We start from the raw sequence: 23,276 nt of genomic DNA, 5'->3' as shown, positions 1-23,276 counted from the left end.
TCGTGATGATTTCACCTTGAGGTGCAGACCTTCATGCACAACGCTGATTAAGTGACACATCTCTTACACACGTATCCAAGACTAGCGGAATGTTCATTACAATCACTACAACACAATTTTCTCTTCTTGTTAGATTGGTGGCTCAGCACGTTGCAGACCGGGTTCGATTCTTCAAATGGGTGCATGGTGTGAAGCCTATGCCAAGTATCAAATGAGTAGTATGCTTTAAATATTGCTCACTCAAAGCTAACTGACTCACATACTACAGTTCGAACGTACATTATGAATTTAATTATTAATGTTTAGATCATCCCTTTGACCCTAAACTAGTGTTTCAAAACATTCTACTTTCATAGTCACGTACATGCAAAGTACACCCTCGCTCCTCAGAAACACTGATACAATATGGAGTATATGCATATGATCGTGTTTGTTTGTTGTTCAGAAATATTCCATCTACAAGACGGCGGTCTGTAAATAATCGAGTTTGGTCCAGACAATCCAGTGATTAACGCCTGGAGCATCAACCTAACAAATGCGAATACAGTATTCATCATCCAAATGTCATTTCGCGTGTGTCTGTGTGTGTGCCTCTATGTGTGTGTCTGTCTATGTGAGTGTCTGAGTGTGTGTGTGTGTGGCTCTGTGTATCTCTCTTTCTCTCTTTCTCTCTCTCTCTGTGTGTGTGTGTGTGTGTGTGTGTGTGTGTCTGTGTGTGTGCCTCTATGTGTGTGTCTGTCTATGTGAGTGTCTGAGTGTGTGTGTGTGTGGCTCTGTGTATCTCTCTCTCTCTCTCTCTCTCTCTCTCTCTCTCTCTCTGTGTGTGTGTGTGTGTGTGTGTGTCTGTGTGCATTATTCTATCTTTGTGACGACGGTCTGTACTTAATCGAGTCTGAACTAAACAATCAAGTGATTTATATAATGAGCAACACTCCATGCCACCAGGATACTCAATCAACCAAGTCACTAATCATGGCCACCCGATCCAATAATTACCCTCTTGCGATCATCCTATGTTCCTGGGGATTACTTCTAACCAGGACTCCCCACGGGGTTATATATAATCGAGGAATACGGCGTGTCCAATTCCTGAGCCCATTCCTACAATGCGATCTGAACGCTACCACTACCATGAGGAAATGTTAAAATACGTAGCTTACGACGATCGTAGCGCTTAGATCGTTTTGAGGACATGATCAAGGTTTGCAACCCGAATAAATTAGGTCTTCAGCAACTCATGCTTTTCGTAAGAGGCGGGTCAAGCTCGCTGACTTGATTGATACATCGTCATTGTATCCCAATTCTGTAGATCGATGCTCAGGATATCAATCACTGGATTATCTGGTCCAGACTCGATTATTTACAGTCTTATAGCTGGAATGTTGCTGAGTGCAGTGTTAAACAACAAAACACAGTTTCGTTTGCACAAAGCCGACAACTACTATAATTCTGTTGAAGTTGCATTCTGACCACTACCTGCAGAAACAATCCTTATGCCAGCCCCCTTGTGCAACGTGCCAATGCTCCACCTCTGGTTCATGTGCATCTCGGCAGTGATCATGATGACTGGTTGAATGCCCCGGAAGACACTCTTGGGTGGATTACATCACTACATTTGGAGGGAGGTAAGCAAGGTCGCAGTTTGTGGAACCACGACAACATAGTTGGTCATAAATATGCTACCGAGTACCTGGATGCAGGTTGGGTATTAATTCTGAAAATATTGTAAAATTAATCGCAGATTGCTTTTGCTTTGAAACTAGTATACAGACTAATGTCCCTGCAGTAGATCGTTCCGTCCAAGTAACAAGGCCACATGTTGCTTCCTTGACTTGCGTCCTATCTCACAAAGCGAGCATAACTGCCGTACGTTGAATATCAAGAATATTCATATCCACACTCGCGGCGCTCCGATCGCTTTGTGAAACGGGGCACTGGTACAAGTTTACTACTTTACAACACGACGATCTACGTACTCTAACACAAAACACACAACCTGTGGCTTTATGGCGATTTTAATTTTATTTTATCACAGACGTTGCTATAACAAACAATGTGGACGACAGTTAAGAGATACATTCATACAAACAAAATTACAAACAAGAAATTTCCTGTACAAAGTAATAACACCTATCACATAAAACACACGACACAATATTGATTGAATTTTAAGCCTGAAGTCAACATTCATAATTACATCTAATATATTATAGGAATATATCTATAACATTTTCTTTGTTTGTTGTTCAAAGCCTATGTGTCTGCGGGTATATTTAGAACCCACGAGAGGAACATAATTTAAAAAAATCGTTGAAGGTCAATCCAAACGGGCGCTAATCTTTAAAAGGAAACAACATTAAATGACACCGTGCAACCAATCAAATGCATATGTTCAAGTGTTGTAAATTAACAATGGCGTCAGCGCTTTGAGCTGAGAGGGATACATCATGAACGGAATCAATACTCTGTTAGTTATCAGTATTCCGTATTACAATGTTGTAGAAGATGAAATGATATATCACAAATCTTCAAAGGAAGACATTCCACGGTGTAATATTCGTCACAATACGAACTGAGGTTCAGTCAGTCAAACAAACATACTATTAACTTAAAAGGGAATGTGTACACTGGGAGTTAGCATTATAGTGGAGTAGAGTAGATGAGTCAATATCACAGTCAAGATAAAAGTATATAATACTTGAAAGAATATTTCTATCAATATATATTATTCCAATGGTGTCCTTTGATCTTCTGCAACTAATATTAGTGTCTCGGAGTTAAAAGAATCTTACCGGCATCTTACTGCCAAGACCTAAGACAACTGTATGATGATGGTCAAGTACGCACTTCGTAAAGGTGGTCAAATAATTTCCGATTTAATTCACCATAATGTTTTTTAATTATCCTGGCATAAGTTGTTACTGGGTTTTATTGTAGATAGTGGAGTTTACAATACAGTGACAGGAAATAGTAAACTTTATCACCTCGTTCCGTCCAACACAATTAACATCATGTCTGCATCAAGGAGATTAAGGCAGAACCCTTTTCAACACTGTGGCGAACAACGGCATCCCGCTACTCTTCTCTCTAGCTATACGGATACATTGTGTTGACGATACTTCGAGGTTTTATTACTTTCACTCCTTTATATAATATTTTTTTCGTGAATCATTTCAAGCAAGAGCGCCGTCGTCTGAAGGAAATATCTACAAAATGGAAACTGGCAACATATGATTCCTGAATGAGGTTCATCATCGTTGAAAAACGACCTCCAGTAACTATAGAACAGTATCAGTATTTCTGTGTACGAGATCATGAATGTGATCGCACCAAACTGATGTGACATACAGAAAATCACCTCTAACCAATGAAAGACCGAGTTTGTGAGTGAGATAGAGGAGTGGGGATTCCCCTAGACGTTGCTGTCCCTGTTTACTACAGCTTTGCCCTCCGGTGTCGTCATCCAACGTCTCTCATTGGTGCGAGTGTTGTACTCGTACACCTTGTCTGTCACTGAGGAGACAAAATGAGCTGGTTAGTTAACCATGATTGCTATTGCCCTCTAAAAACACGATATTGGTAACAAATTGGAAGCTACGACGAAATATGTGTTCCATATAAAATCTGCATGATTCAAACGAGGTACTTGGCAGCGTTCATCCAGGAAGAACAGAATGATACATACACATTGTAGTTTGTACGTTTTCTCTACACTCGGGTACTAAACACAACATGTATAATCATCATTTTAAAAACGAAACTAAAACAAACCATATATGAAAAGTAAACCTAATAAACGCCCCACTGACGTAACGTTATCAATGTGTAACGTCTTAAACGATGAATGACGTTATCGAAAATGCAAAAATGTCTCGCGTGGGAAAGGAATTACACTGCATCCTTGAACTATATCCCTTAAGGCCATACTGCGACGGTTTGTACATGGCAAGCGTGCGTTTTCTTTAATAGGAGAATGAACACAATTTGTGAAGAGGGCTTTTGGTATTTAACTGTAAACATCACGGTTGAACAACAATTAATACTTGTAAAAAGGTATATTCCCCGTCTGGAATCCGTGTTAGAGTAGGTCCCCAGCAACATTTGCCGGAGGCACTATGCGACTTAATGGATCGGGTGGACAGACTCAGTGATTTGTTTTTAACTGTTATCGTATACTGGCTGCGTGGATCGATGCTAATAATATGAATCACTGGATTGTCTGGTCCAGACTCGACTATTTGCAACCCGCTGTCATATAGATGAAATATTGTGGAGTGCAACAAACATACATAGACACATACACAGACTCATATCCACCTACCCGGGTCCACAGCTGTTCCATCAAAGTGCCTGTTGCGGATGGGGTACCCATCAATCTCATTTGATGTGATGATAATTGAGCGAGGTGTACGTGGGGGCGTTGCACTCCTACGTCCCTTCTTCCTATCAGGGGCTCCCCAGAAGTCATCAGACACGAAACTCTGTACTCGTGGCTAAAACATGAATGAAACACTGAATCCTAAATTTCCCGATTTTGAGTTACATTAAAAACATAAGGAAGAGAATTTATGGATGTCAACTTCTTTATTATAAGGAAACACAGCGTTATGGAGTATATACTTACTCCGTCATCAGGTGAATAAATGCTATGTGTCTTATGTACATGTAAGGGCAATAGATGTAATACGATAACAAAAGGTGGAAAAACTAACAAGGGAGATAACAAAAGATAATTGCCGCTGAAAGGTAAAAACATTTCCAACATTCGAACATTAACTTGTTGAAATATTATTCAGTATTTATTGTAAGTAACCTATGTTAACCTGTGGGAGTTACGATCGCCTCAACGCTAAGATCGTTAAGAGGACCAGAGGCGCAGCACTGGGTACTTTAGTGATGTAGAACTGTAGTGTTACGTAGCGTGTGTAGCTTGATATGCCCTGGTATAACCAGGCAGGTTATCCATGAAAACACTCTACCTTTAGTGGTATTGGAAGCGTCAACACAGCTGGAGGAGGATGTTTCTTGGGATCTTTAAGGTCAAGGTCAGGAACCACGGCTGAAACAGTCGGCCATGCATGTTTAACATAACACGCCTTAACTAAGCACACATGCATGCAACTGCAATACTGGAATTAGATCAAAATTTGTTCATAGTAATGTTGTAAAGTAAAGCCTCCGTCGTGACTTACCTGCACCATGGATTAAACTATCCCTCTTTCACGTACATGTTTAAGGACCAACGCAATTCCCAACATTGTCTACAATGCATGCATCAAATACTCACACTGATGTGTTCATGGTAAAATAATGATTGAAATGCAAAAACCGACTTCTCAATTTCAACTAGTACACCATGTCCTTCGTATACACTGGACAGTGACCTTGCGTAACAGTAATTTGTTTTATTCTTTCATTGTGGTGTTTAAAGTTACAGGTGTGTAAGTTGAATGTCAACTGTGATAATATCCTACATAGACAAGTAATAAATATAAAATATAAATTACTCGTTTACCTTTGCTAACGAGAGTAGTTCTTACTCCAGGTCGTTTCTCGACAAATAAGGTGCGAGTTGGCGTAATAGGTCTATGAAAAGAAACACACATGAAACTATCAATAATACCAAGTCAATATATTTAAGAACTGACTTTCTCTTTGTGTGAGTTCCTTAGATTATTTTTTTATCACAAGCTTTTGCCTCAAAGGATGTAGGTCTAGGTCAATACACAATTGTATTAAGTACACGTGACTTCATGTTTACTCTGACAGCCATACATCAACCAGCTGTGTCGCAGAATAAAGTAGTTCATCAAAAATCGAGGTGACATGAGCGTATGTGTGCACAACTTGCTCTTCAGAAAAATCTGACACAACAGATGTATTCAAATAATATCACCATCAACTACCTAAGTAAGTCAGTCACAATGGCAGCGCATCGTTATTCATCCAGGAATGTGGAAATAGTCCGTCAGTGTTTACCCCATTTCAAGATCACGGTCTTGTGCAAAACATCTGAACACTTATGAACGTCAATGTCGCAGTCGTGTGATCGAACTCTCGTCCAATGGAAAAGCCGTACATCGCGTAAAGTTCAAATTAAAATATTATTTCCATATGACCTTTATATGAGTATTTATCAGATTGACCTGGAAAAATACACTGAATTTCAATTTCGTGTTAAAATAAGCAACCTTCTCTTCTTCCTCCACCAGAGGAGAGCGAAGATAGTGATGGCGATGAGGACGACGGTCAGGAGGCAGGCGAGGGTGATAAAGACGATGCCGACTGTTGTCTGATACCAGGGGGTGACAGTCTCTGTGTAGGGGCTGGCGTTCTGGATCACAAAGTAGTCCCAGGCTGACCCTGTATCAGAAGTCAATAGAGTATTGAAGTTAGTTTGGCAAGCCTACACACACATGTACTATATTTATGCAAATGCTTTAAACAATAGCTCACCTTGCAGTGCTGAGGATGGAGTCCCTGACGGGTCGGACGCTACAACACTGGTGACAGCACTGGAAGTCAGGAAAGTCTTGCCCTGGGACAGGTTGCTTGACGACTCAGTTGTGTTGTCAGCAACAACAACAAGGTTGACACTAACTGGACTGAAACATATAATTAGTTTATCAAGGTATAGCTCGATCAATCAAATAACCATAGCAACCGTTGTCATAAAGGAATTACAGACACCCTGGTCTTTCTACTAAATCTAATAATCATAACTTGAAATACCGAAGAGATATTGAGACGATGAAATTGACAAAATTGACTCTGGTAACCTTGAGGCCAGTAGTCGCCTCCTTGTTGGTGCTGTTACTGCCGTCTCCCCCGATCGCTCTGTGATGCACCAGACCCGTACAAGACAAGATGGGTATTTGGATGACATGACAGTCTTGAATTGGGACACAAACTGATCCTTTCTAAGGAGGAAATCGGCTTTGCTTATGCCAAGTTTGATGATGACGGCCACTGTGTTGGGGTCGAATGTGTCCACACGAATTGATGCTGCAGGGTTGGTGGTTCTTGAAGGAACACCACTGTCCTTCCCTGAGGCTTCAAGTACATACTTGGTGTTGACTGACACTGGGGTCTGTAGCGTCACAGCACCTTGAAATACATGTAATGAAATATGAATATCACCTGCACATTCATGGGTAATATTGCCAGTACTCTTCATTGGTTGCCCCGACCTAGTTAGTGTTGTGTAGCATTGTACATGTATGGAAAATGTTGTGTAGCATTGTACATGTATGGAAAGTGTAGTTAAACATTCTACATGTATGAAAAGTTTAGTTTAACATTGTACATGTATGGAAAGTGTAGTGTAACATTGTACCGGTATGGTTAGTGTAGTGTAACCAATGTTAGTGCTGTGGTGGACGGAAATTCATCTTACTTGAGACAAGTACGAAAGAGTTTCAAATATAATTATCTGAAACGAACATGCTCGGGTCAGGACTTTATAGTGTGGACCTTTAGTAGTCATATCATCTTATTGAATGCCGAAATACTAGTATATGAGAATACCTGAACTGGAACCAACAGCAAAGAAAAATCCATAAGGATTCTGGGAAAAGTAGTAGGACACTTGACCATTTGGTCCGGAATCAGCATCAGTGGCAGTCAGAGTCAAAATAGTGTTGTCACAGGAGCCTGTGTAGGCGATCTCAGCGTTGTAGAAGGTTGTGCTGAAGACAGGGGTATTGTCATTTTCATCGATGACTGTGATGTGAACAATAGCTGAGGCTGTCAGTGGAACTGTCCCATTGTCAACAGCTAAAATGGTCACATTGAATTCCACGTCAACCTCTCTGTCCATAACAGACTTGACACTGACAATACCTGAATTGGAATCAACTGCCAAGAATAGATCACCTCTGACCCCTTCAGGAGTTGAAGTGTCGATTGACAGAGTTATGGCACCATTGTGGGCATCTGCATCAGTGACTGTAACGGTTAATATGCTCGTTCCCGCAACCGTATTTTCATTTATGGATCCAGTATACTGTGTGGGGTTGAAGACGGGTGGGTTGTCATTCAAGTCATCAATCACGATTGTCACATTCACATCTCCAGTTAATTGTGGAGTGCCACCATCTTTAGCACGACATCTCAAACTGTATGTGTCAATAGTTTCTCGGTCCAGATTCCCTGCTGTAGTGATCACTCCTGATGAAAGGTCAAGGACGAAATGGGATGCTTCACCAGTCCAGAAGACAACAATCTCGTACGTCAAGGCTGCGTTTGTTAGACTGTCTAGGTCTGTAGCTAGTATTGTGCCAACTGATGACCCCAACGGAACGTTTTCAGCGATGTTGAAGGTGTATGGTGATGTGTTGAAGATTGGATTGTTGTCATTCACATCATCGATCACTATCGTGGTGGTAACAGAAGCAGTCAGTGGAGGTGTACCCTTGTCAGTTACATGGATGACGTGGTTGTAGGACGCGGTTCTCTCCCTGTCCAGTGAATTCACCACTTGAACAATACCACTCCCAATTTCTATCTGAAATTTTAATTCAAATAACAATAAATTATGTCACATTTTAAGTCATGTTATGTCATTTTAGTGTAATAGTTTAATATATCAGAAATCCATTTTTACAGATACCAAGATGACAAACCTTGAAATCTCCATCAGTGTTTCCAGACACAATAGAGTACACAAGTTCAGCATTCACACCAGTATCTATGTCAGAGGCTGCAATAGTGAACACAATGGTTCCAGGGCTGATGTCCTCACTCAGATTAGTGGAGTAGCTTCCTGTTATGTCCGGTTTGTTATCGTTGATATCTAGGAGGTTCACTGTCACAAGTGCCGTTCCCGTATTAACTGGTGATCCTTGGTCGATGGCAAAGATCGTTAAATTATGACTGAAACATAGCAAGAACATATACAAGTATGTTGCCTTTCATTGTAACAATATACTTGAGATTGTAATTGTAACAATATACTTGAGATTGTAATTGCTATCCAATCACAAATATCATAAATATATCTGATAGATAAATTAAATGTGGTAAACAGTAAGTGTATTTAAAGAAGAATGTACCTGGGAATGGTTTCTCTGTCTAACACAGCCTTTGTTGATATTTGCCCAGATCCTGGGTTGACATTGAAGTAGGGATCTGTGAGACTGTAGGTGAAGACGTTGTTATTGTTAGCAGAAGAGTCAGCATCTGTGGCATAGACAGTCGTGACGCTAGTTCCCACAGTCACGTCTTCGGACACACTCTGGGCGAAGAAGTCAGGCAGGAAGGTAGGAGTATTATCATTAAGGTCAACTATTGTTACCTTAACGACTCCAACAGTAGACAGAGGTGGCGTTCCACCATCGATTGCTTGCAGAATTAGGAAGAAAACAGTATTTGTCTCATAATCAATATCTTTTGTTGTTGTAATAATACCACTAGAGGAGTCTATTGCAAAATATGCCAGTCCATCTCCAGATGTTATTGAGTATGTGACTTGTCCATTTGCCCCTGAGTCTTTGTCAATCGCTGTAACCGTTTCTACTGTCTGGCCAATGGCTACATTTTCATCCAAGAGAGGAGTATATATGGATTTAGTAAATACTGGATATTCATCATTTTCGTCCTGAAGTACAATTTCAAGCCAGAATGACCCAGTCAATCCACCTTTGTCTTGTGCTTCAACAGTAATATTGTGAGTGTTGGGAGGTGTGTCGTAATCTAGAACAGACGATGTATACAGTTCTCCTAACAGTGGACTGCAGAAGAATAGTGTTGGGATATTTCCATTTGTGATACTCCATGAGAATTCACCATCGGTCCCTGCATCACCGTCTACTGCGCTTGCATTGTAGAAGTTGGTTCCCACTGGAATGAGTTCGCTCACAGTAATGCTGTCATTAGGGACAGCAGGGATCGGAGGAAATTCATTTTCTGATAGTACGTTTATTATAATTCTGCCACTTGAAGACAGTAATGGGGTTCCACTATCAGAAACCTGTATGACAAGATCATACATTGTCAAAGTCTCAAAGTCTAACGTTTTTCCTGTATCCAATAAAAGTTCGTTTGCAACAAATTTGAAGGCGTTTCCTGTATTTCCTGAAATGATGGAGTACACTGGTGTTGCGTTTGGGACATCATCATCATCTCGTGAAGTCACAATGACAAGTGTAGATCCACTTGGTGCTGTCTCAAGGACATCTTTGAGGTAGACTACTGGTACAAACACAGGGATGTTATCATTCACATCATCCACTGTTATACTGAGATCCACTTCAGAATTACGCTCATTACCTGAACCAGCATAGTCGTCAGTAGCGCGGATTTTCAAAGTGTATGAGGCCATGCTTTCTCTGTCTAAATTACCTACAGTCTTGATTTCACCGGTTCCTTCATCGATTGTAAAATGACCAAGACCATTTCCAGTTGTTATAGAATACCTGATTGTCCCATGAAGTAAACCATTATCAGTATCTGTAGCTGTTACTGTGTACACAAGCGTTCCTATGGAGACATCTTCCCGAATAGCCACAGGAGTAACCGGAGAAATTACAGGGGCTGCTTCATTTATAGGAGTTACATCTAAACTTACAGGAACAGTGATAACTCTTGCAGTACCCCCTTGGTCAGATACTTGAATTTCCAAGCTATAGGAAGTCTTTGTTTCATAATCGAGCAAAGCAAATATGGTGACCACCCCAGAAGCAGCATCGATGGTAAATTTGCCATCCCCATTTCCTGTTGTGATACTGTAAGCAAGGGTAGGGGTAGAAGAATCAGCATCAGAACATGTTAGACTGCTTACAGTTGTTCCAATACTGGAATCTTCTGGTAATGTGTTGATATAGTTGGAAGGAGCACAGACCGGGTCATTGTCATTTACATCGAGGACTAAAACTGTCAGCTGAGTCGTTGCTGTGCGACTTCCAGCTCCTGTTCCATCAGCTACTTCTATTGTCAAGGAATATGTGTCTGTGGTTTCTCTGTCAAGAGCTGCCTGAAGAACAACTGTCCCTGATGTCGGATCAATCCAAAACTTGTTATCTGTGTTACCAAGAGTTATGCTGAATGATAGAACAGAATTAGACACATCATTATCGTTGGCATTAATGTCCTTAATAGTAGTTCCTAAAGGTGAGTCCTCACTGAATGACTCGGAGTAGGGTCCAGGTGGCGCAAAGACCGGGTCATGTTCATTGACATCCGATACTGTGACTGTTACAATGGCATCGGTAGTGAGGGTTCCATCTGAAGCTTGTACTGTAAGGCTGAACACACTTAGTGTTTCTGCATCAAGTCCTGCATTCACTGTCACCTCTCCTGATGTAGACCCAACAGCAAACACGCTCCCGGTGTTGCCTGCTGTGATTGTGTATACAACATTATTGTTAGGAGGATCATCAGCATCTGGACAGGACACAGTGCTAACGGACGTGGCTGGGGCAGCATCTTCTGGTAGACTGCCTGTGTATACAGATGAGGTGCAAAGAGGAAAGTTGTCATTGACGTCAGTTATTGTAATTGAAACAGTTGATGTTCCAGTAAGGCTTGTAGGGGTTCCTTTATCCTGAGCCTTGACTTCCAAAACATATGAAGATAAGGACTCCCTGTCAAGAGATGCCTGGACAGACACAACTCCTGTCACAGAGTCCACAGTGAAGTGGCCCAGTGAATTGCCAGATGAAATTAAATAAACTACATCTCCTGAAAACAAAACAAAAAAACGTGAGAGTGATAATTCTCAATTCAATATATCATCAAATGAAATATTTGAGATGGAACATAACATTTGTGTAAGATTCTGATTGTAGGTTGTATTTTATCTTGCTTGTTGCCATGTACCATTCGAACCCGCATCTGTATCTGTTGCTGCTACTGTCACAACAGCTGATCCAGGGGTAGCATCTTCAACTATGCTGGGCGTGTAGGGGTTCTGGCCAAATGCTGGAGTGTTGTCATTCTCGTCTATAAATAATAAATAAATAATGTATTTACTTGTTCCTCACTTAATTGTATTCATGAGTAAAAACGATCTACCCTCTATTTACAATGCAGTTTTTATGGTAAAACCACCTACCTGTGATACTGACAAAGATGTGGATGACTGTAGAGAGTGGTGTGGCTCCACCATCAGTAACAGTAACATTCAGAAGGTATGAAGCAGTTGTCTCTCTATCAAAGGATGCTCCTGCAGCAACAGAGACCAATCCTGTAGAAGCATCCAGATCAAACAGGTTCCCTGGATCCCCTGCAATTTTGGCATAACTGAGGGCATTGTTTGGTGCGTTTATATCCGAGTCTGAACACACAATTTGTTGAACTGACGTTGTTGGTCCTGTTGATTCAGTTATGGCAGTGGAATAGTATGCCTGAGTGCAAACTGGTGCTACATCATTCACATCAGTCACTGATACAGTTAGGATATAGGTACCACTCAGTGTTGATGGATTAGTGCCAGCATCTGTTGCCTGGACTGTAACAGTGTATGATAACACAGATTCGGCATCGAGGACGTCACTAACTCTCACTATGCCAGTTGATGAGTCAACCACAAACTTCCCAAGTGATCCCGATATGATGCTGTAGGTTACTTGTCCATCTAGTCCAGAATCAGGGTCTGTAGCATCAAGATCTATAACAACATGTCCCAGTACACTGTCCTCAGGAACAATTTCTGTGCTTGATGCCGGGGTGAATGTTGGAGAATTTTCATTGATAGGATTGACACCTATGGACACTATGACGTCACTAGTCAGGCCCCCGCCATCAGTAGCTCTCACTGTGAGAGTGAAGAGTTGGGTCGTCTCAAAGTCCAAGCCAGTATTGTCAGAAACTGTGATAACACCCGCTGCAATGCTAAAAACAGTGTCAGTGTTGCCACTCTCAATGGAATAGGTAATTGTTCCAAAGCCTAAATCGTCTGCATCTGTTGCAGTTACAGTCGTCACAGTCGTCCCTATAGCTGTGTTCTCATCTACATTTGTTGTATATGATGATGGATTAAACACTGGAAGGTTATCATTGACATCTGTTATAGTGAGTGTCAAAGTCTCACATGTGGATTTGATTGCATCAACTGTGCCTGAATCAGTGGCACATACATCAACAGTTACAGTTGGATTTGTTTCTCTGTCTTGTTGAACCTTCAGAGTTATTACTCCTGTGGCAGATCCTATGAGTAGATTTGTTGTGTCCGTCAGGGAATATGTAACAGTATTTGCAGTGTCAGCATCAGTTGCAGCCACAGTAAGTATCGTAAATCCTACTGCCTCCGATTCTGCCATAGAAGGGTTGAACGGCGTTCCAAGGAAAACTGGAGCAGCCTCATTGACGTCTGTCACTGACACAATCACTGTAGTTGATGTGCTAAGTGCAGGGACAGCACTATCTTCAACTCTTATTATGATGGAGTGCGAAGCGACAGTTTCATAATCCAAGCCTGTTGTAGAGACAGCACCACTCGTATCAACAGAAAATGAACCACTTCCAGCAACAGCATTCACGGATTCTATTATGTAGGAAAGTGTTCCACTTGCTCCTGTATCCAAATCGGTACACGACAAAGTAGCCACATTACCAGTATGGTCTTCTCTTTGAATGACAGTCGTGGAACTAGGGGAACATGATGGCGTGTTATTGTTGTCGTCAACTACATTGATTGTAACACTAACATCTGTACTTCTAGGTGGTGTTCCACTATCAGTTGCTGTCACAGTAAGAGAGTGTGTACTGGCAGTTACATAGTTCAGATTATCTTTTAAGGTTAGGGCTCCATCGGATGCTAGGGCAAATGTGGCGTGAGCTGTCATGGTGTATGTGAGATCCCCATCTGTGCCACTATCTGCATCAGTTGCAAGAATCTGATGTATGAGAGTTCCAATGGCTGTACTTTCTGGTACTGCCTTGATGATAGTTGTTGGGGTAAATACTGGATTATGCTCATTCACATTAGTGACTGTTATTGATACAATTGTTGTGGCAGACTTGGATTGTGAATCCCCGGCTCTGTCTTCTGCCTTCACTGTCAATGAGTGGGACACTGCTGTCTCATAGTCCAACAGTTTGGCTGTTTTGATCTCTCCATTGCTGGCATCGATTGTGAAGTCACTGTTTGTATTACCACCTGTAACAAATGGAGTGGTGTGTTCAGACAATGTTTCCAATAGAACATCAGCATGAGACACACTTAGTATTACTTTTGCTCGCACTTCACATACCGATGATTGAGTAGGTTATTTGTCCATTTCCTCCTGTTGCAGGGTCATCTATGTCAGTTGCAGCAACGGTGACCACCACACTAGCTCCAACAGCATCTGCCTCAGACACACTGCCACTATTGAGAAGAAAGATAAAATGTATCTAGATATCATTGTAAATGTATTGAATTCCATCCATTCATCCAAAATATACGCTATTGTGTCAGATAATAGTTTTGCTAGAGTTCAACCTGAAGTTGTGTCATTGACATGGCATCTACTAGGTGCTATTCGTGTATAATGAAGAGAAAGAAAGGTGTTGCAGTACCTGTAGGACCCAGAGCCAAACATAGGAGTGTTGTCATTTTCATCAGTGACAGTCAAACTGACAGTGGCTGTTACTGTCGTGGTTCCGTCTGTTGCTGTAACTAGAAGGTCGTGAGTTGCATCCGTCTCTCTGTCCAATGATGACACTAGCGTGATGATGCCTGAAGTTGAGTCTAATGCAAACAAAGGGTAGGATGCTACAAAGGCAAATGTGATTTGTCCATCTGCTGTGGCAGCGGAGTCTGCATCTGTTGCTGTAACTTGTGCTATCGTGGAGGCCAGTAACAGATTCTCACTGTGGGATACTGGATATATCACTGAAAGGGAAATAAACAAAGTATGTTATGAAATGTGGAAAAGGCTGAAACAGAAAGCTGAATCATGCCAGATACTATTCCATGAGTATGTTTCTTTGCAATTCGCTCGTATCTCTGTACCGTGAAAAACCCTGAGTATAGCTACACAAAGGGATGTATCATTGCACAACGTCCATCCTTTATGTTCATTATAAATATTATAGACACCTTACAATTTGGAGATTATGGGTTCGAATCCCGGTTCGCCCCGATTATGTTTCTAGGTTTGTCAGCACCATACCCGTGCTCGTGGGTTTCACCGAAGTGGTAAACGTCTGAGACCTGCACCTCTTCGGGCTTTCCTCCCACATTTAGCTGACACGCCATGATATAACTGGAATACTGTTAAAAGCGGCGTTAAACCCAACTTACTCGCTCACTCACTAGAATTTGGAGATACGACTTTGTCTTTGAAGTATTGTACTATGTATGTGTCATTAGAAGGAGTAAATTGTGATACATACATTTTGTTTTAAGGATCCACTTACAATAAAATTCAATGGTATATTTGAGATTTCTTACCTGGTGAAAATACTGGCGGAGCTTCATTAACGTTGCCAACGTGTATAGTTCCAGGGATGGATACACTATTTGCAGAGTCGGATACTGTCACAATAACATTATATGTTGTCACCCCAGCGTCATAGTCAAGTGGTAACTTTAACTGAAGAATATTTGAACTCATTTCAAACTTGGTCGTATCTCCAGTTGACAAAGTGTATGATACAGTTCCAGTGGTGTCATCATCAGTACAAGTGAATGTGTTGACACCAAATCCGGCACTCTCAGCTTCACTGACTGTCACAACAAAAGAATTCTGAGAGCAGGATGGTGTATTGTCGTTGACGTCTGTGATTGTTACAGTAAGTGTAACTGTGGCAGTTCCAATGTCTCCACTTTCCTTGGCTTTGATGACAAGATCATACGAGGCTTTTGTTTCTCTGTCCAGGTTAGCAATAGTTGACACTCGTCCTGTACTTGAATCTATGGTAAACTGATTATTGAGGTCACCACCCTGAATGGAGTAAACAGGGCTTCCAAAAGCATTATTTCCATCAGGGTCTGTGGCTACAACGTCGGCAACAGAGATCCCAATGGTGCTGTCTTCAGCAATGGTGGAGGAAAATGTTCCAGAAAATGTAGGTGGGCCATCGTTAACATTGATGACGTTTATGTTAACTGTGACTGTTGTTGATTGTACAGGGCTGCCGGCATCAGAGACAGTGATTGTCAAAGTGTGACCAGTGTTTGCCTCGTAATCGACAGCATCTGAAGTAAACATTATGAACCCTGAGATGACCTATGATAATTTAGGTAATATATAACAGCATACATACAGGTGGTGGCATCCGTTGGGATACAACAGGTCACTGTTGTGTCCAAAAGGTGGATCTTAATCAAGGATTAATTAAAACTGGTACAATTACTTACATCGTCAAAGAGAAGCTGTTAACATCTCTGGTCTCTTTGGCGTTTGGCTTTCCTTTTTGCTGAAACCTGGTTCATTTCTTATGACTGAAATACCGTACAAAGCTGTATTTAAACCAACACTCACTGACCTATTAATATGTGTTATCAGGCTTCACGTACTTTCTATTGTTACAACTCCTGCAGTTACTCCAAAGTGGGATCCTGGACTCTGCACAAGAGTGTAGGTCAGTGATGTCCCATCTTCAACATCTGAGCATCCCAAACTTGCAATAAGTGTTGTGGGGAATGTAGCTGAAATTGCAGAATTCAGAAACAATTAATTATTGTGGGCATAGATTATACAGTCTGAGGAATACATATGATCATCTTCTTTGAAAGGAATTTCTAGAAGGTAAAATGGACGGCAACTGACGTTTTGTGTGCTGGCACCTTTATAAAAACATGCTCTTACCGACATTCTCTGCCACATTCTGCGACCAGCTGGATTGAGAGCAGGAGGGGATGTTGTCGTTGGTGTCTGTCACACTAACTGTTACTGTGCCAGTGCCCTATGAGGAAGATAATAGTGGCAAGTGAATACGTATCTTGCAAATGGACAGATAAACATTTTATAAAAACGGTCAGATGTTATGGGATCTATGTGTGCATCCTACATGATACGTACCTGAAGTCCACCTCCATCTGTAGCTGTGAGGGTGAGGAGATAGAACTTGGTGCCAGCAGGGAGGGAGTCATAGTCCACGCTGGAGGCCAGGGTGATGACGGCAGAGGACTGGTCTATGCTGAACAGCGACAGTCCACCTTGAGTCACTGAATATATTTTAGAGACAAAATGTCATCATACACATCTTGTGGTTTTCCTCCAGTGACCTATTTGGTCGCTTTTCATGTAAAGGTTAATAAAACTAAATTGTTTAACTGTAACGACGCCATGTGAATCACTAACCTCACATACTGTTTAAATACAAGTAAGTGTATGGACAGTCTCCGTGTCAAAGCAATGGTCTCATGACAGATTTTGTTTGTCCAGACAAGTCAATATTGGAAGCAATTACAAGCACTAAAAATGACAAGTTATACACATTTCTACTAACACAAACATGAAAAATATACATCAAAACGTACATATACGCGAATAACCATTTGTGATTGTATGGCAAAAAAACACCTGACATACAGGATTAAGCTACTCACCTGTGCTGATAGCATACGTTGTGACAGCATGGGGTGCGTAGTCGGAATCTGCAGCAGTGTAGGTGTGGACTGTAGTTCCAGGAAGGTCACTCTCAGATACAGACACTGCAGGGAAAGGCGTTGCAAAGGTGGGCGTGGCTTCATTTACCGCACCCACATCTACATAAACAGTGACAGCCCTGGTGTTGGTCCCATCAGTGACTTGGATCTGCAGGGTGTATGACGTAGTGGCAGAATCGTAGTCCACAGCTGGAAAACATGCCACAATGTACACCGACAGGCAGTACAGTATTATTTTATAAACAAAAAGACCACAATGCCACATTTACTTAAACATATCCAGCTGAATGTATTTTTAATTACATTCACTCCTCTTTTACTTTTAAATCTACAAGGCCTCCTCGAAGGTTTTCAGTTGAATAAAGAGAATATCAACTTACTTGCTGCCAACGTTAAAGCACCACTTCCTGCATTCAGGGTAAATTTTCCATCAGTGTTCCCTGATATGATCACATAGGAGAGGACGTCACTTGTGTCGGCATCAGTACAAGCCAGTGTGGATACCTAAAATACACCAAGGTGGACGCATAACAAACATATCAAACTATACTGAGAATCACACATTGCTACAAAATGTTTCCGTTCCCGTGTATGTTATGGTTAATGCATTGCGTGTCTTGTCAATTCAATGATACATTGTCCAGTTTACAGAGGCGTGGATGTCCCTGTACATGAAGTCGACATGTCCCTTCCACCCCAACACCAATCTTTGCACTAGTACAATAATAAGCATCCATGTTTAACGTGTTGAGGTGAAATGGGTAGTGATACTGATCACTTGATCGTCTGATCTGTCGTATGGCAGGCGTATTCCTGGGCACCAGAGAAAAAGGTTCCTGTTTGTGACAATTCTGTGAGTGGCGGGGATGTACCGGTAGAGCAGGGCATGTTTATCCTTTTCTCTAACACCTGGTGTCCTCACTGACTTTTCGTGACCCATTCATATTATTTTCATTATTATTTTGCCTTTTAAGCGTAATATGTTACAGCAGACAATCAACACTGATTATTCTTTGGCGTTGAATTTAATTTGTTCGCTTATAGCAACGAGAAATTATGCGTGTGGCTGACTTGACAGAACATTTCGGTTCCATTTTCAAGGATTTTCGATTTGGTTGCGACCAAATTTCTTTTCTATTGACTGATATATCAGTATGACTACCACTAATACAATATTCGAAGTAATCATACTCGCATTTATGTGAGAAACAAACTTTCAATAGACAATTTCTGCTGTGCTGGTGAAACACTGACAAATTTGGCATGTCTTCAAAAGCTGTCCTATATCTATTAGATGATAAACATTATCTGAAATTTAGTATTATAAGTGCTTACGGTAATCAACATTCCATATACACCCAATCGATAAAGACTTCTCGCACATGATGCACGTGTAAGTCTACAATAACACAGAGATAAAAAACCATACACACCGCATCATTGACACTGCTGCTCTCAAGCACAGTCACGTACACGGCGTATGAAGGACAAGATGGCAAGTTGTCGTTGATGTTGGTGACTGAGACTGTCACTATTGTTGTTGATGATCTCACTGTCCCTCCACCATCACTTGCAGTCACTTCCAGAGTGTAGGAAGGGGTCGTCTCGAAATCCAAAGATTTCTGCAGCTTGATGATACCATATGTTGGATCGATGCTGAAGTCAGTATTGGTATTGCCATCTGCAATACATGCGATTTCAAATATGTAAAGCATGTAATATGGCACAGGTACCCAATGATTATGTGTTATCAATGTGAACAATTTGGTCATGTAATACTATGTTTATTTCAGAAAGTGTTGCAGTGCTACACGTTCTTGAAAAACATGTTGTTTTCCTTACTTGTAATAGAATATGTGATCTGCCCATCACTGCCAGCATCGAGATCTGTGGCAGCCACAGTTTCAATTACTGTTCCCACTGCAGTACTCTCTGCAAACTAAAACAACAGGGGTCAATCAAAGAAGGTAGCTATAAAGGTGGGTAACTGATGATACTATTAATGGTGTGATGATAAACTGTTGGGTCACATTAAGTGAAAAAAACATTACATACCGGGACAGTTGAAGGGAAACCAGCAGCAAATGCAGGATCGTGGTCATTAACTGCAACGATGGATACCGTCACAGAGGTCGTTCCAGTCAGTTCTGGAGTTCCACCATCTGTCACGATGATCCTAAGGACATAGTAGTCAGGGTCATTGTCCGGACTATCAAGATTTATTGCAGTCTTCAGTTCAAGACCAGATGCACCAAACTGGAATCTAGTCGAGTCTCCAACCTCTATAGCATAGGCCAAAGTTGAAGTTGCATCAGCATCTGTTGCGGCTACTGCTACTATTGTTGTTCCTGCAGTCGTTGTTGCAGTTTCGGGAAGGGAGTTGGAATATGGCGCTGATGTAAAGACAGGTGCATTGTCGTTGTAATCTTCTGCAGAGATGGTGAATGTTCGATCTATTGTCTTGGCAGGTGTTCCCCCATCAGATGCTCGCACTGTTACATCATAGGATGCAACTGATTCACGGTCGAGAGACGCCATTGTTGAGATTTTCCCAGACACGGAATCCAAATGGAAAATCCCACTTACAGTGCCAACACCAGCTGAAGATTAACACAGAATACATTTATGTCATAAGAATAATACTCTCCATAATATCCGTGTACAGGAATGTAAGTTTGAACGAGAAAGATTTCAGTCGAACACATAAATATAACGCAAACAGAATGCATACTACTAAAAAGAAGTACATTAATTGATTAACTACAGTCATATGAAAAAAGGGTCTTCTTTAACGTCTGTGAAAAGTATATTACCAAAAATGATTGGTAAATATGCAAGGGTGTTGCGGTAATATAAAGACAAAATCGCACATGTGTCATCCGCCTCACTCCAAGGAATATATTTAGGAAATAAATGTCTGTGCGGTTGCGGAAGTGCTGAAGCATTGGATGTCACTCCTATTCAAAGACTTCTGTGACAATATACCCCGCCAAAATATGAACTCCGGTTGATGGATGGAAATTAGGAAAGGATATGAAACTCAATCAAACAGCATCCTCACCGCCAGTCGTAGTCACCAGAGTGTAAGTGATTGTCCCATCACTCCCAGCATCTGAATCTGTTGCTGCTATGGTAACAACAGATGTACCAATGTTGGCATTCTCTGACACTGGGTAGGGGGTTCCAGTTACGAACGCAGGGACAAACGTTCCCCATGCAGGTGTGCCTTCATTCTCTGGTAGCACCTGTTGAATTGTAACAGTTTGATATTGCGGGATACACATTGTAACACATAAAAGCAACTGTCAAGATGGGTTTGTACGTCACCCCATTCGAAGTATATTTTGGCTGGGATTATTAAGAGACTATATATTTGTACAAAACCGCATATTTTGTATACTTAAGACTTTGAGCGTGAATTTCTTTTCAAGAAACACATTTTAACATTCATGCACTTTACACATTCCTATATTTCCAAAAATATTTCTTACAGAAACGACAACAGTGGCTGTGGCTACATTAGGAGTTGTTCCACCATCAGCAATGTTGACAACAAGGGTGTATGACGTCGTCGTTTCATAGTCTGTTGCTGTTCCTGTTGTCAGAATGTTCAGGGTAGCGACCTTAAACTTATTCGTGGCATCGTCTCCACTGGCAATGGTTACGGTCATATCACTGTTCGGGGAGGCATCAGCGTCGGCACACGTTAAAGCAACAACCGTGGCGTCTGTCACAACAGATAACTCCGAATGTGAGTGCATTCAATATGTCAAACAAACACCTTCACTGATAATTAATGTATGGAGTACATGTACAATGTTTATGCGTTTAATGTGAAACGTAAAATTTAAGTCGTTCTTCCAGAATGATGCCAATAATGCAGAGTTGATCAGGGGCGTATGTACACGAGCTTAGCTTTTAATTTGGGCGAAACACTTTGCTTCGCGATGGCCTTAAACTTCACAGTCACAGTCTCATAGTCCTGCAACGGTCACTGATGTAACTTCGGGACATCGATAAATAACTTGACATACACAACAGTCCTCATTAATGGGTGACAAGTATCAATCACAGCATCTCTAAACCTGGGGTAAAACCAGACACGAAATAATCAAGACAATCCCATCACTCATACAGATGTACCTTTCATTTGTACATTTGTCAATTGTCATTTCCATTGCTATCACGTATCAGTGCTAATAACACCCCCCGACCCCCTTTTTTTTCCTACAGGTACATATACATGTTTTTTTTATTCGTAGCATTTATTCACCTGGTGAAGGAGTAAGTAGATGTATATACTCTGAAATGTTGTGTTCCTCATCATTTCGAAGTTGACATTCATAAATTCTCTTCCTGTCTAACCATGATGTCAGATGACCGAACTATTAAAAATTGGCATAATGTTGTTTCATGCATTTTATAGTAGACACTTGAGTGATGTCGGAAACATGGGTTACTTACCGACAGGAGAGTTCTCTGTGACATCGGCGAAGAAGGCGGACTGTGTGCATGTTGGCGTATTGTCGTTGATGTCATTCAGCGTCACTGTCAGAGTCCCGGTAGTTGACTGACCAGCACTGTCGGTCACCGTCAAGGTCAACTGGTCAAAAACTGTGATTGCGCCGGAGGCATCCCTGTCCAATTTCTGCGCAGTTTTTATGGCACCAGAGCTGCTTTCGATGGTGAAGTAGGTCGCATGGATATCTACAAAATTCCGTGTGCCACACAATTCGTTCAACATGAGATATACGTGCATGTATGTAAACAAATCATCAAGGGATTAATTCTTGTAAACAATGAAATAAGAATATCAAAAATGTGTTTCATATACTTATGTAAATTGTACTGATTGTATAACTTATCACTAATGATTTATGAACCGTGAAGATCCGGGTTATAAGTGATCTTCAGTGACCTATGCTAAAAGGCGACTAATTATAAGGGGTTTCTGTGGTCAGGCTCGCTGACTTGGTTTGATGCATGTCAGCGTATCGCAGTTGCCTGGATCGATGCTCATGGTGTCAGTCAATGGATTGCCTGGTCGTGTCTAGATCATTGACAGACCGCCGCCATATAGCTGGAATACAGTTGAGTGTTGAGTTAAACACCACACAAACAATGTTATTGATCTTTTATTGTTTGTTGTCAGTCTGTAAATATCATAGACAAGTAAATATTATCCAGTTATTGATATTATGAGCAGGATCCACGTCTTTGGTGCACGTTGACACGCCATCAGCCATGTCCCCGAGCCTGACCACGCGATACAGTCAAGCAGAGGAATTCCCACTGGATCTTCTATCTTTTAGACCACGCATTCATACAACATTAGTTGTTTAGTATGTACTTGAAGGATTTAACGGAAGATTGATACTGTTTTATAAGCGTGAGAATGCCAAAATATACACGTATAGATATTACAAAAACATAACATTATGGTTGAAATATGTTGCCATTGATCAAAAGCTAGAGGTGTGCGCGTTTAGTTTGGACCGGCGTTAGCAATATCCAAGCCCATCGCAACGGGGGACACCACTGGTCAGTGGCTTGAGAAGCTAACGCTTTACCCACTGGGCTACCCACCGCCTCAGAAGCCAGGAGGAAAATATTGACCTGTGAGTTGGTACGACAGCGTGTCTCCCACGTCACCATCAGTCACGGTATAGGTGAAGGGCACGACAGTTCCCACGGCCTGCTCCTCGTCTATGGTGATGGTCTGGGCTCCGTTGATCAC

At 41.4% G+C, this 23,276-nt stretch overlaps 2 protein-coding genes across 2 annotated transcripts in view; both read right to left on the bottom strand.

Annotated features, from left to right (window-relative positions):
* The window catches only part of LOC139445167 (receptor-type tyrosine-protein phosphatase epsilon-like), a 187,023-nt gene that overhangs the window by 120,499 nt on the left and 43,248 nt on the right, over positions 1-23,276 (bottom strand). The window lies entirely within an intron of this gene.
* LOC139446294 (protocadherin Fat 4-like) lies at positions 2,588-23,276 on the bottom strand (the record flags this gene model as incomplete). Its single annotated transcript, XM_071227643.1, has 27 exons — positions 2,588-3,513; positions 4,322-4,493; positions 4,980-5,059; positions 5,516-5,586; positions 6,192-6,363; positions 6,457-6,605; positions 6,780-7,107; positions 7,528-8,506; positions 8,625-8,874; positions 9,054-11,679; positions 11,818-11,940; positions 12,053-14,098; positions 14,193-14,308; positions 14,500-14,815; positions 15,377-16,123; positions 16,445-16,576; positions 16,737-16,833; positions 16,950-17,095; positions 17,480-17,728; positions 17,920-18,043; positions 18,973-19,220; positions 19,382-19,478; positions 19,595-20,139; positions 20,601-20,784; positions 21,031-21,266; positions 22,004-22,246; positions 23,156-23,276. Coding segments are annotated over 27 exons (10,698 nt in total), but the record flags the coding sequence as incomplete, so codon positions are not given.

The sequence above is a fragment of the Haliotis cracherodii genome, unplaced genomic scaffold, assembly GCF_022045235.1.
Source record: "Haliotis cracherodii isolate W230 unplaced genomic scaffold, xgHalCrac1.p SCAF_6, whole genome shotgun sequence".
In the NCBI taxonomy this organism is placed as follows: domain Eukaryota; kingdom Metazoa; phylum Mollusca; class Gastropoda; order Lepetellida; family Haliotidae; genus Haliotis; species Haliotis cracherodii.
This window is presented reverse-complemented; position numbering and strand designations above follow the sequence as displayed.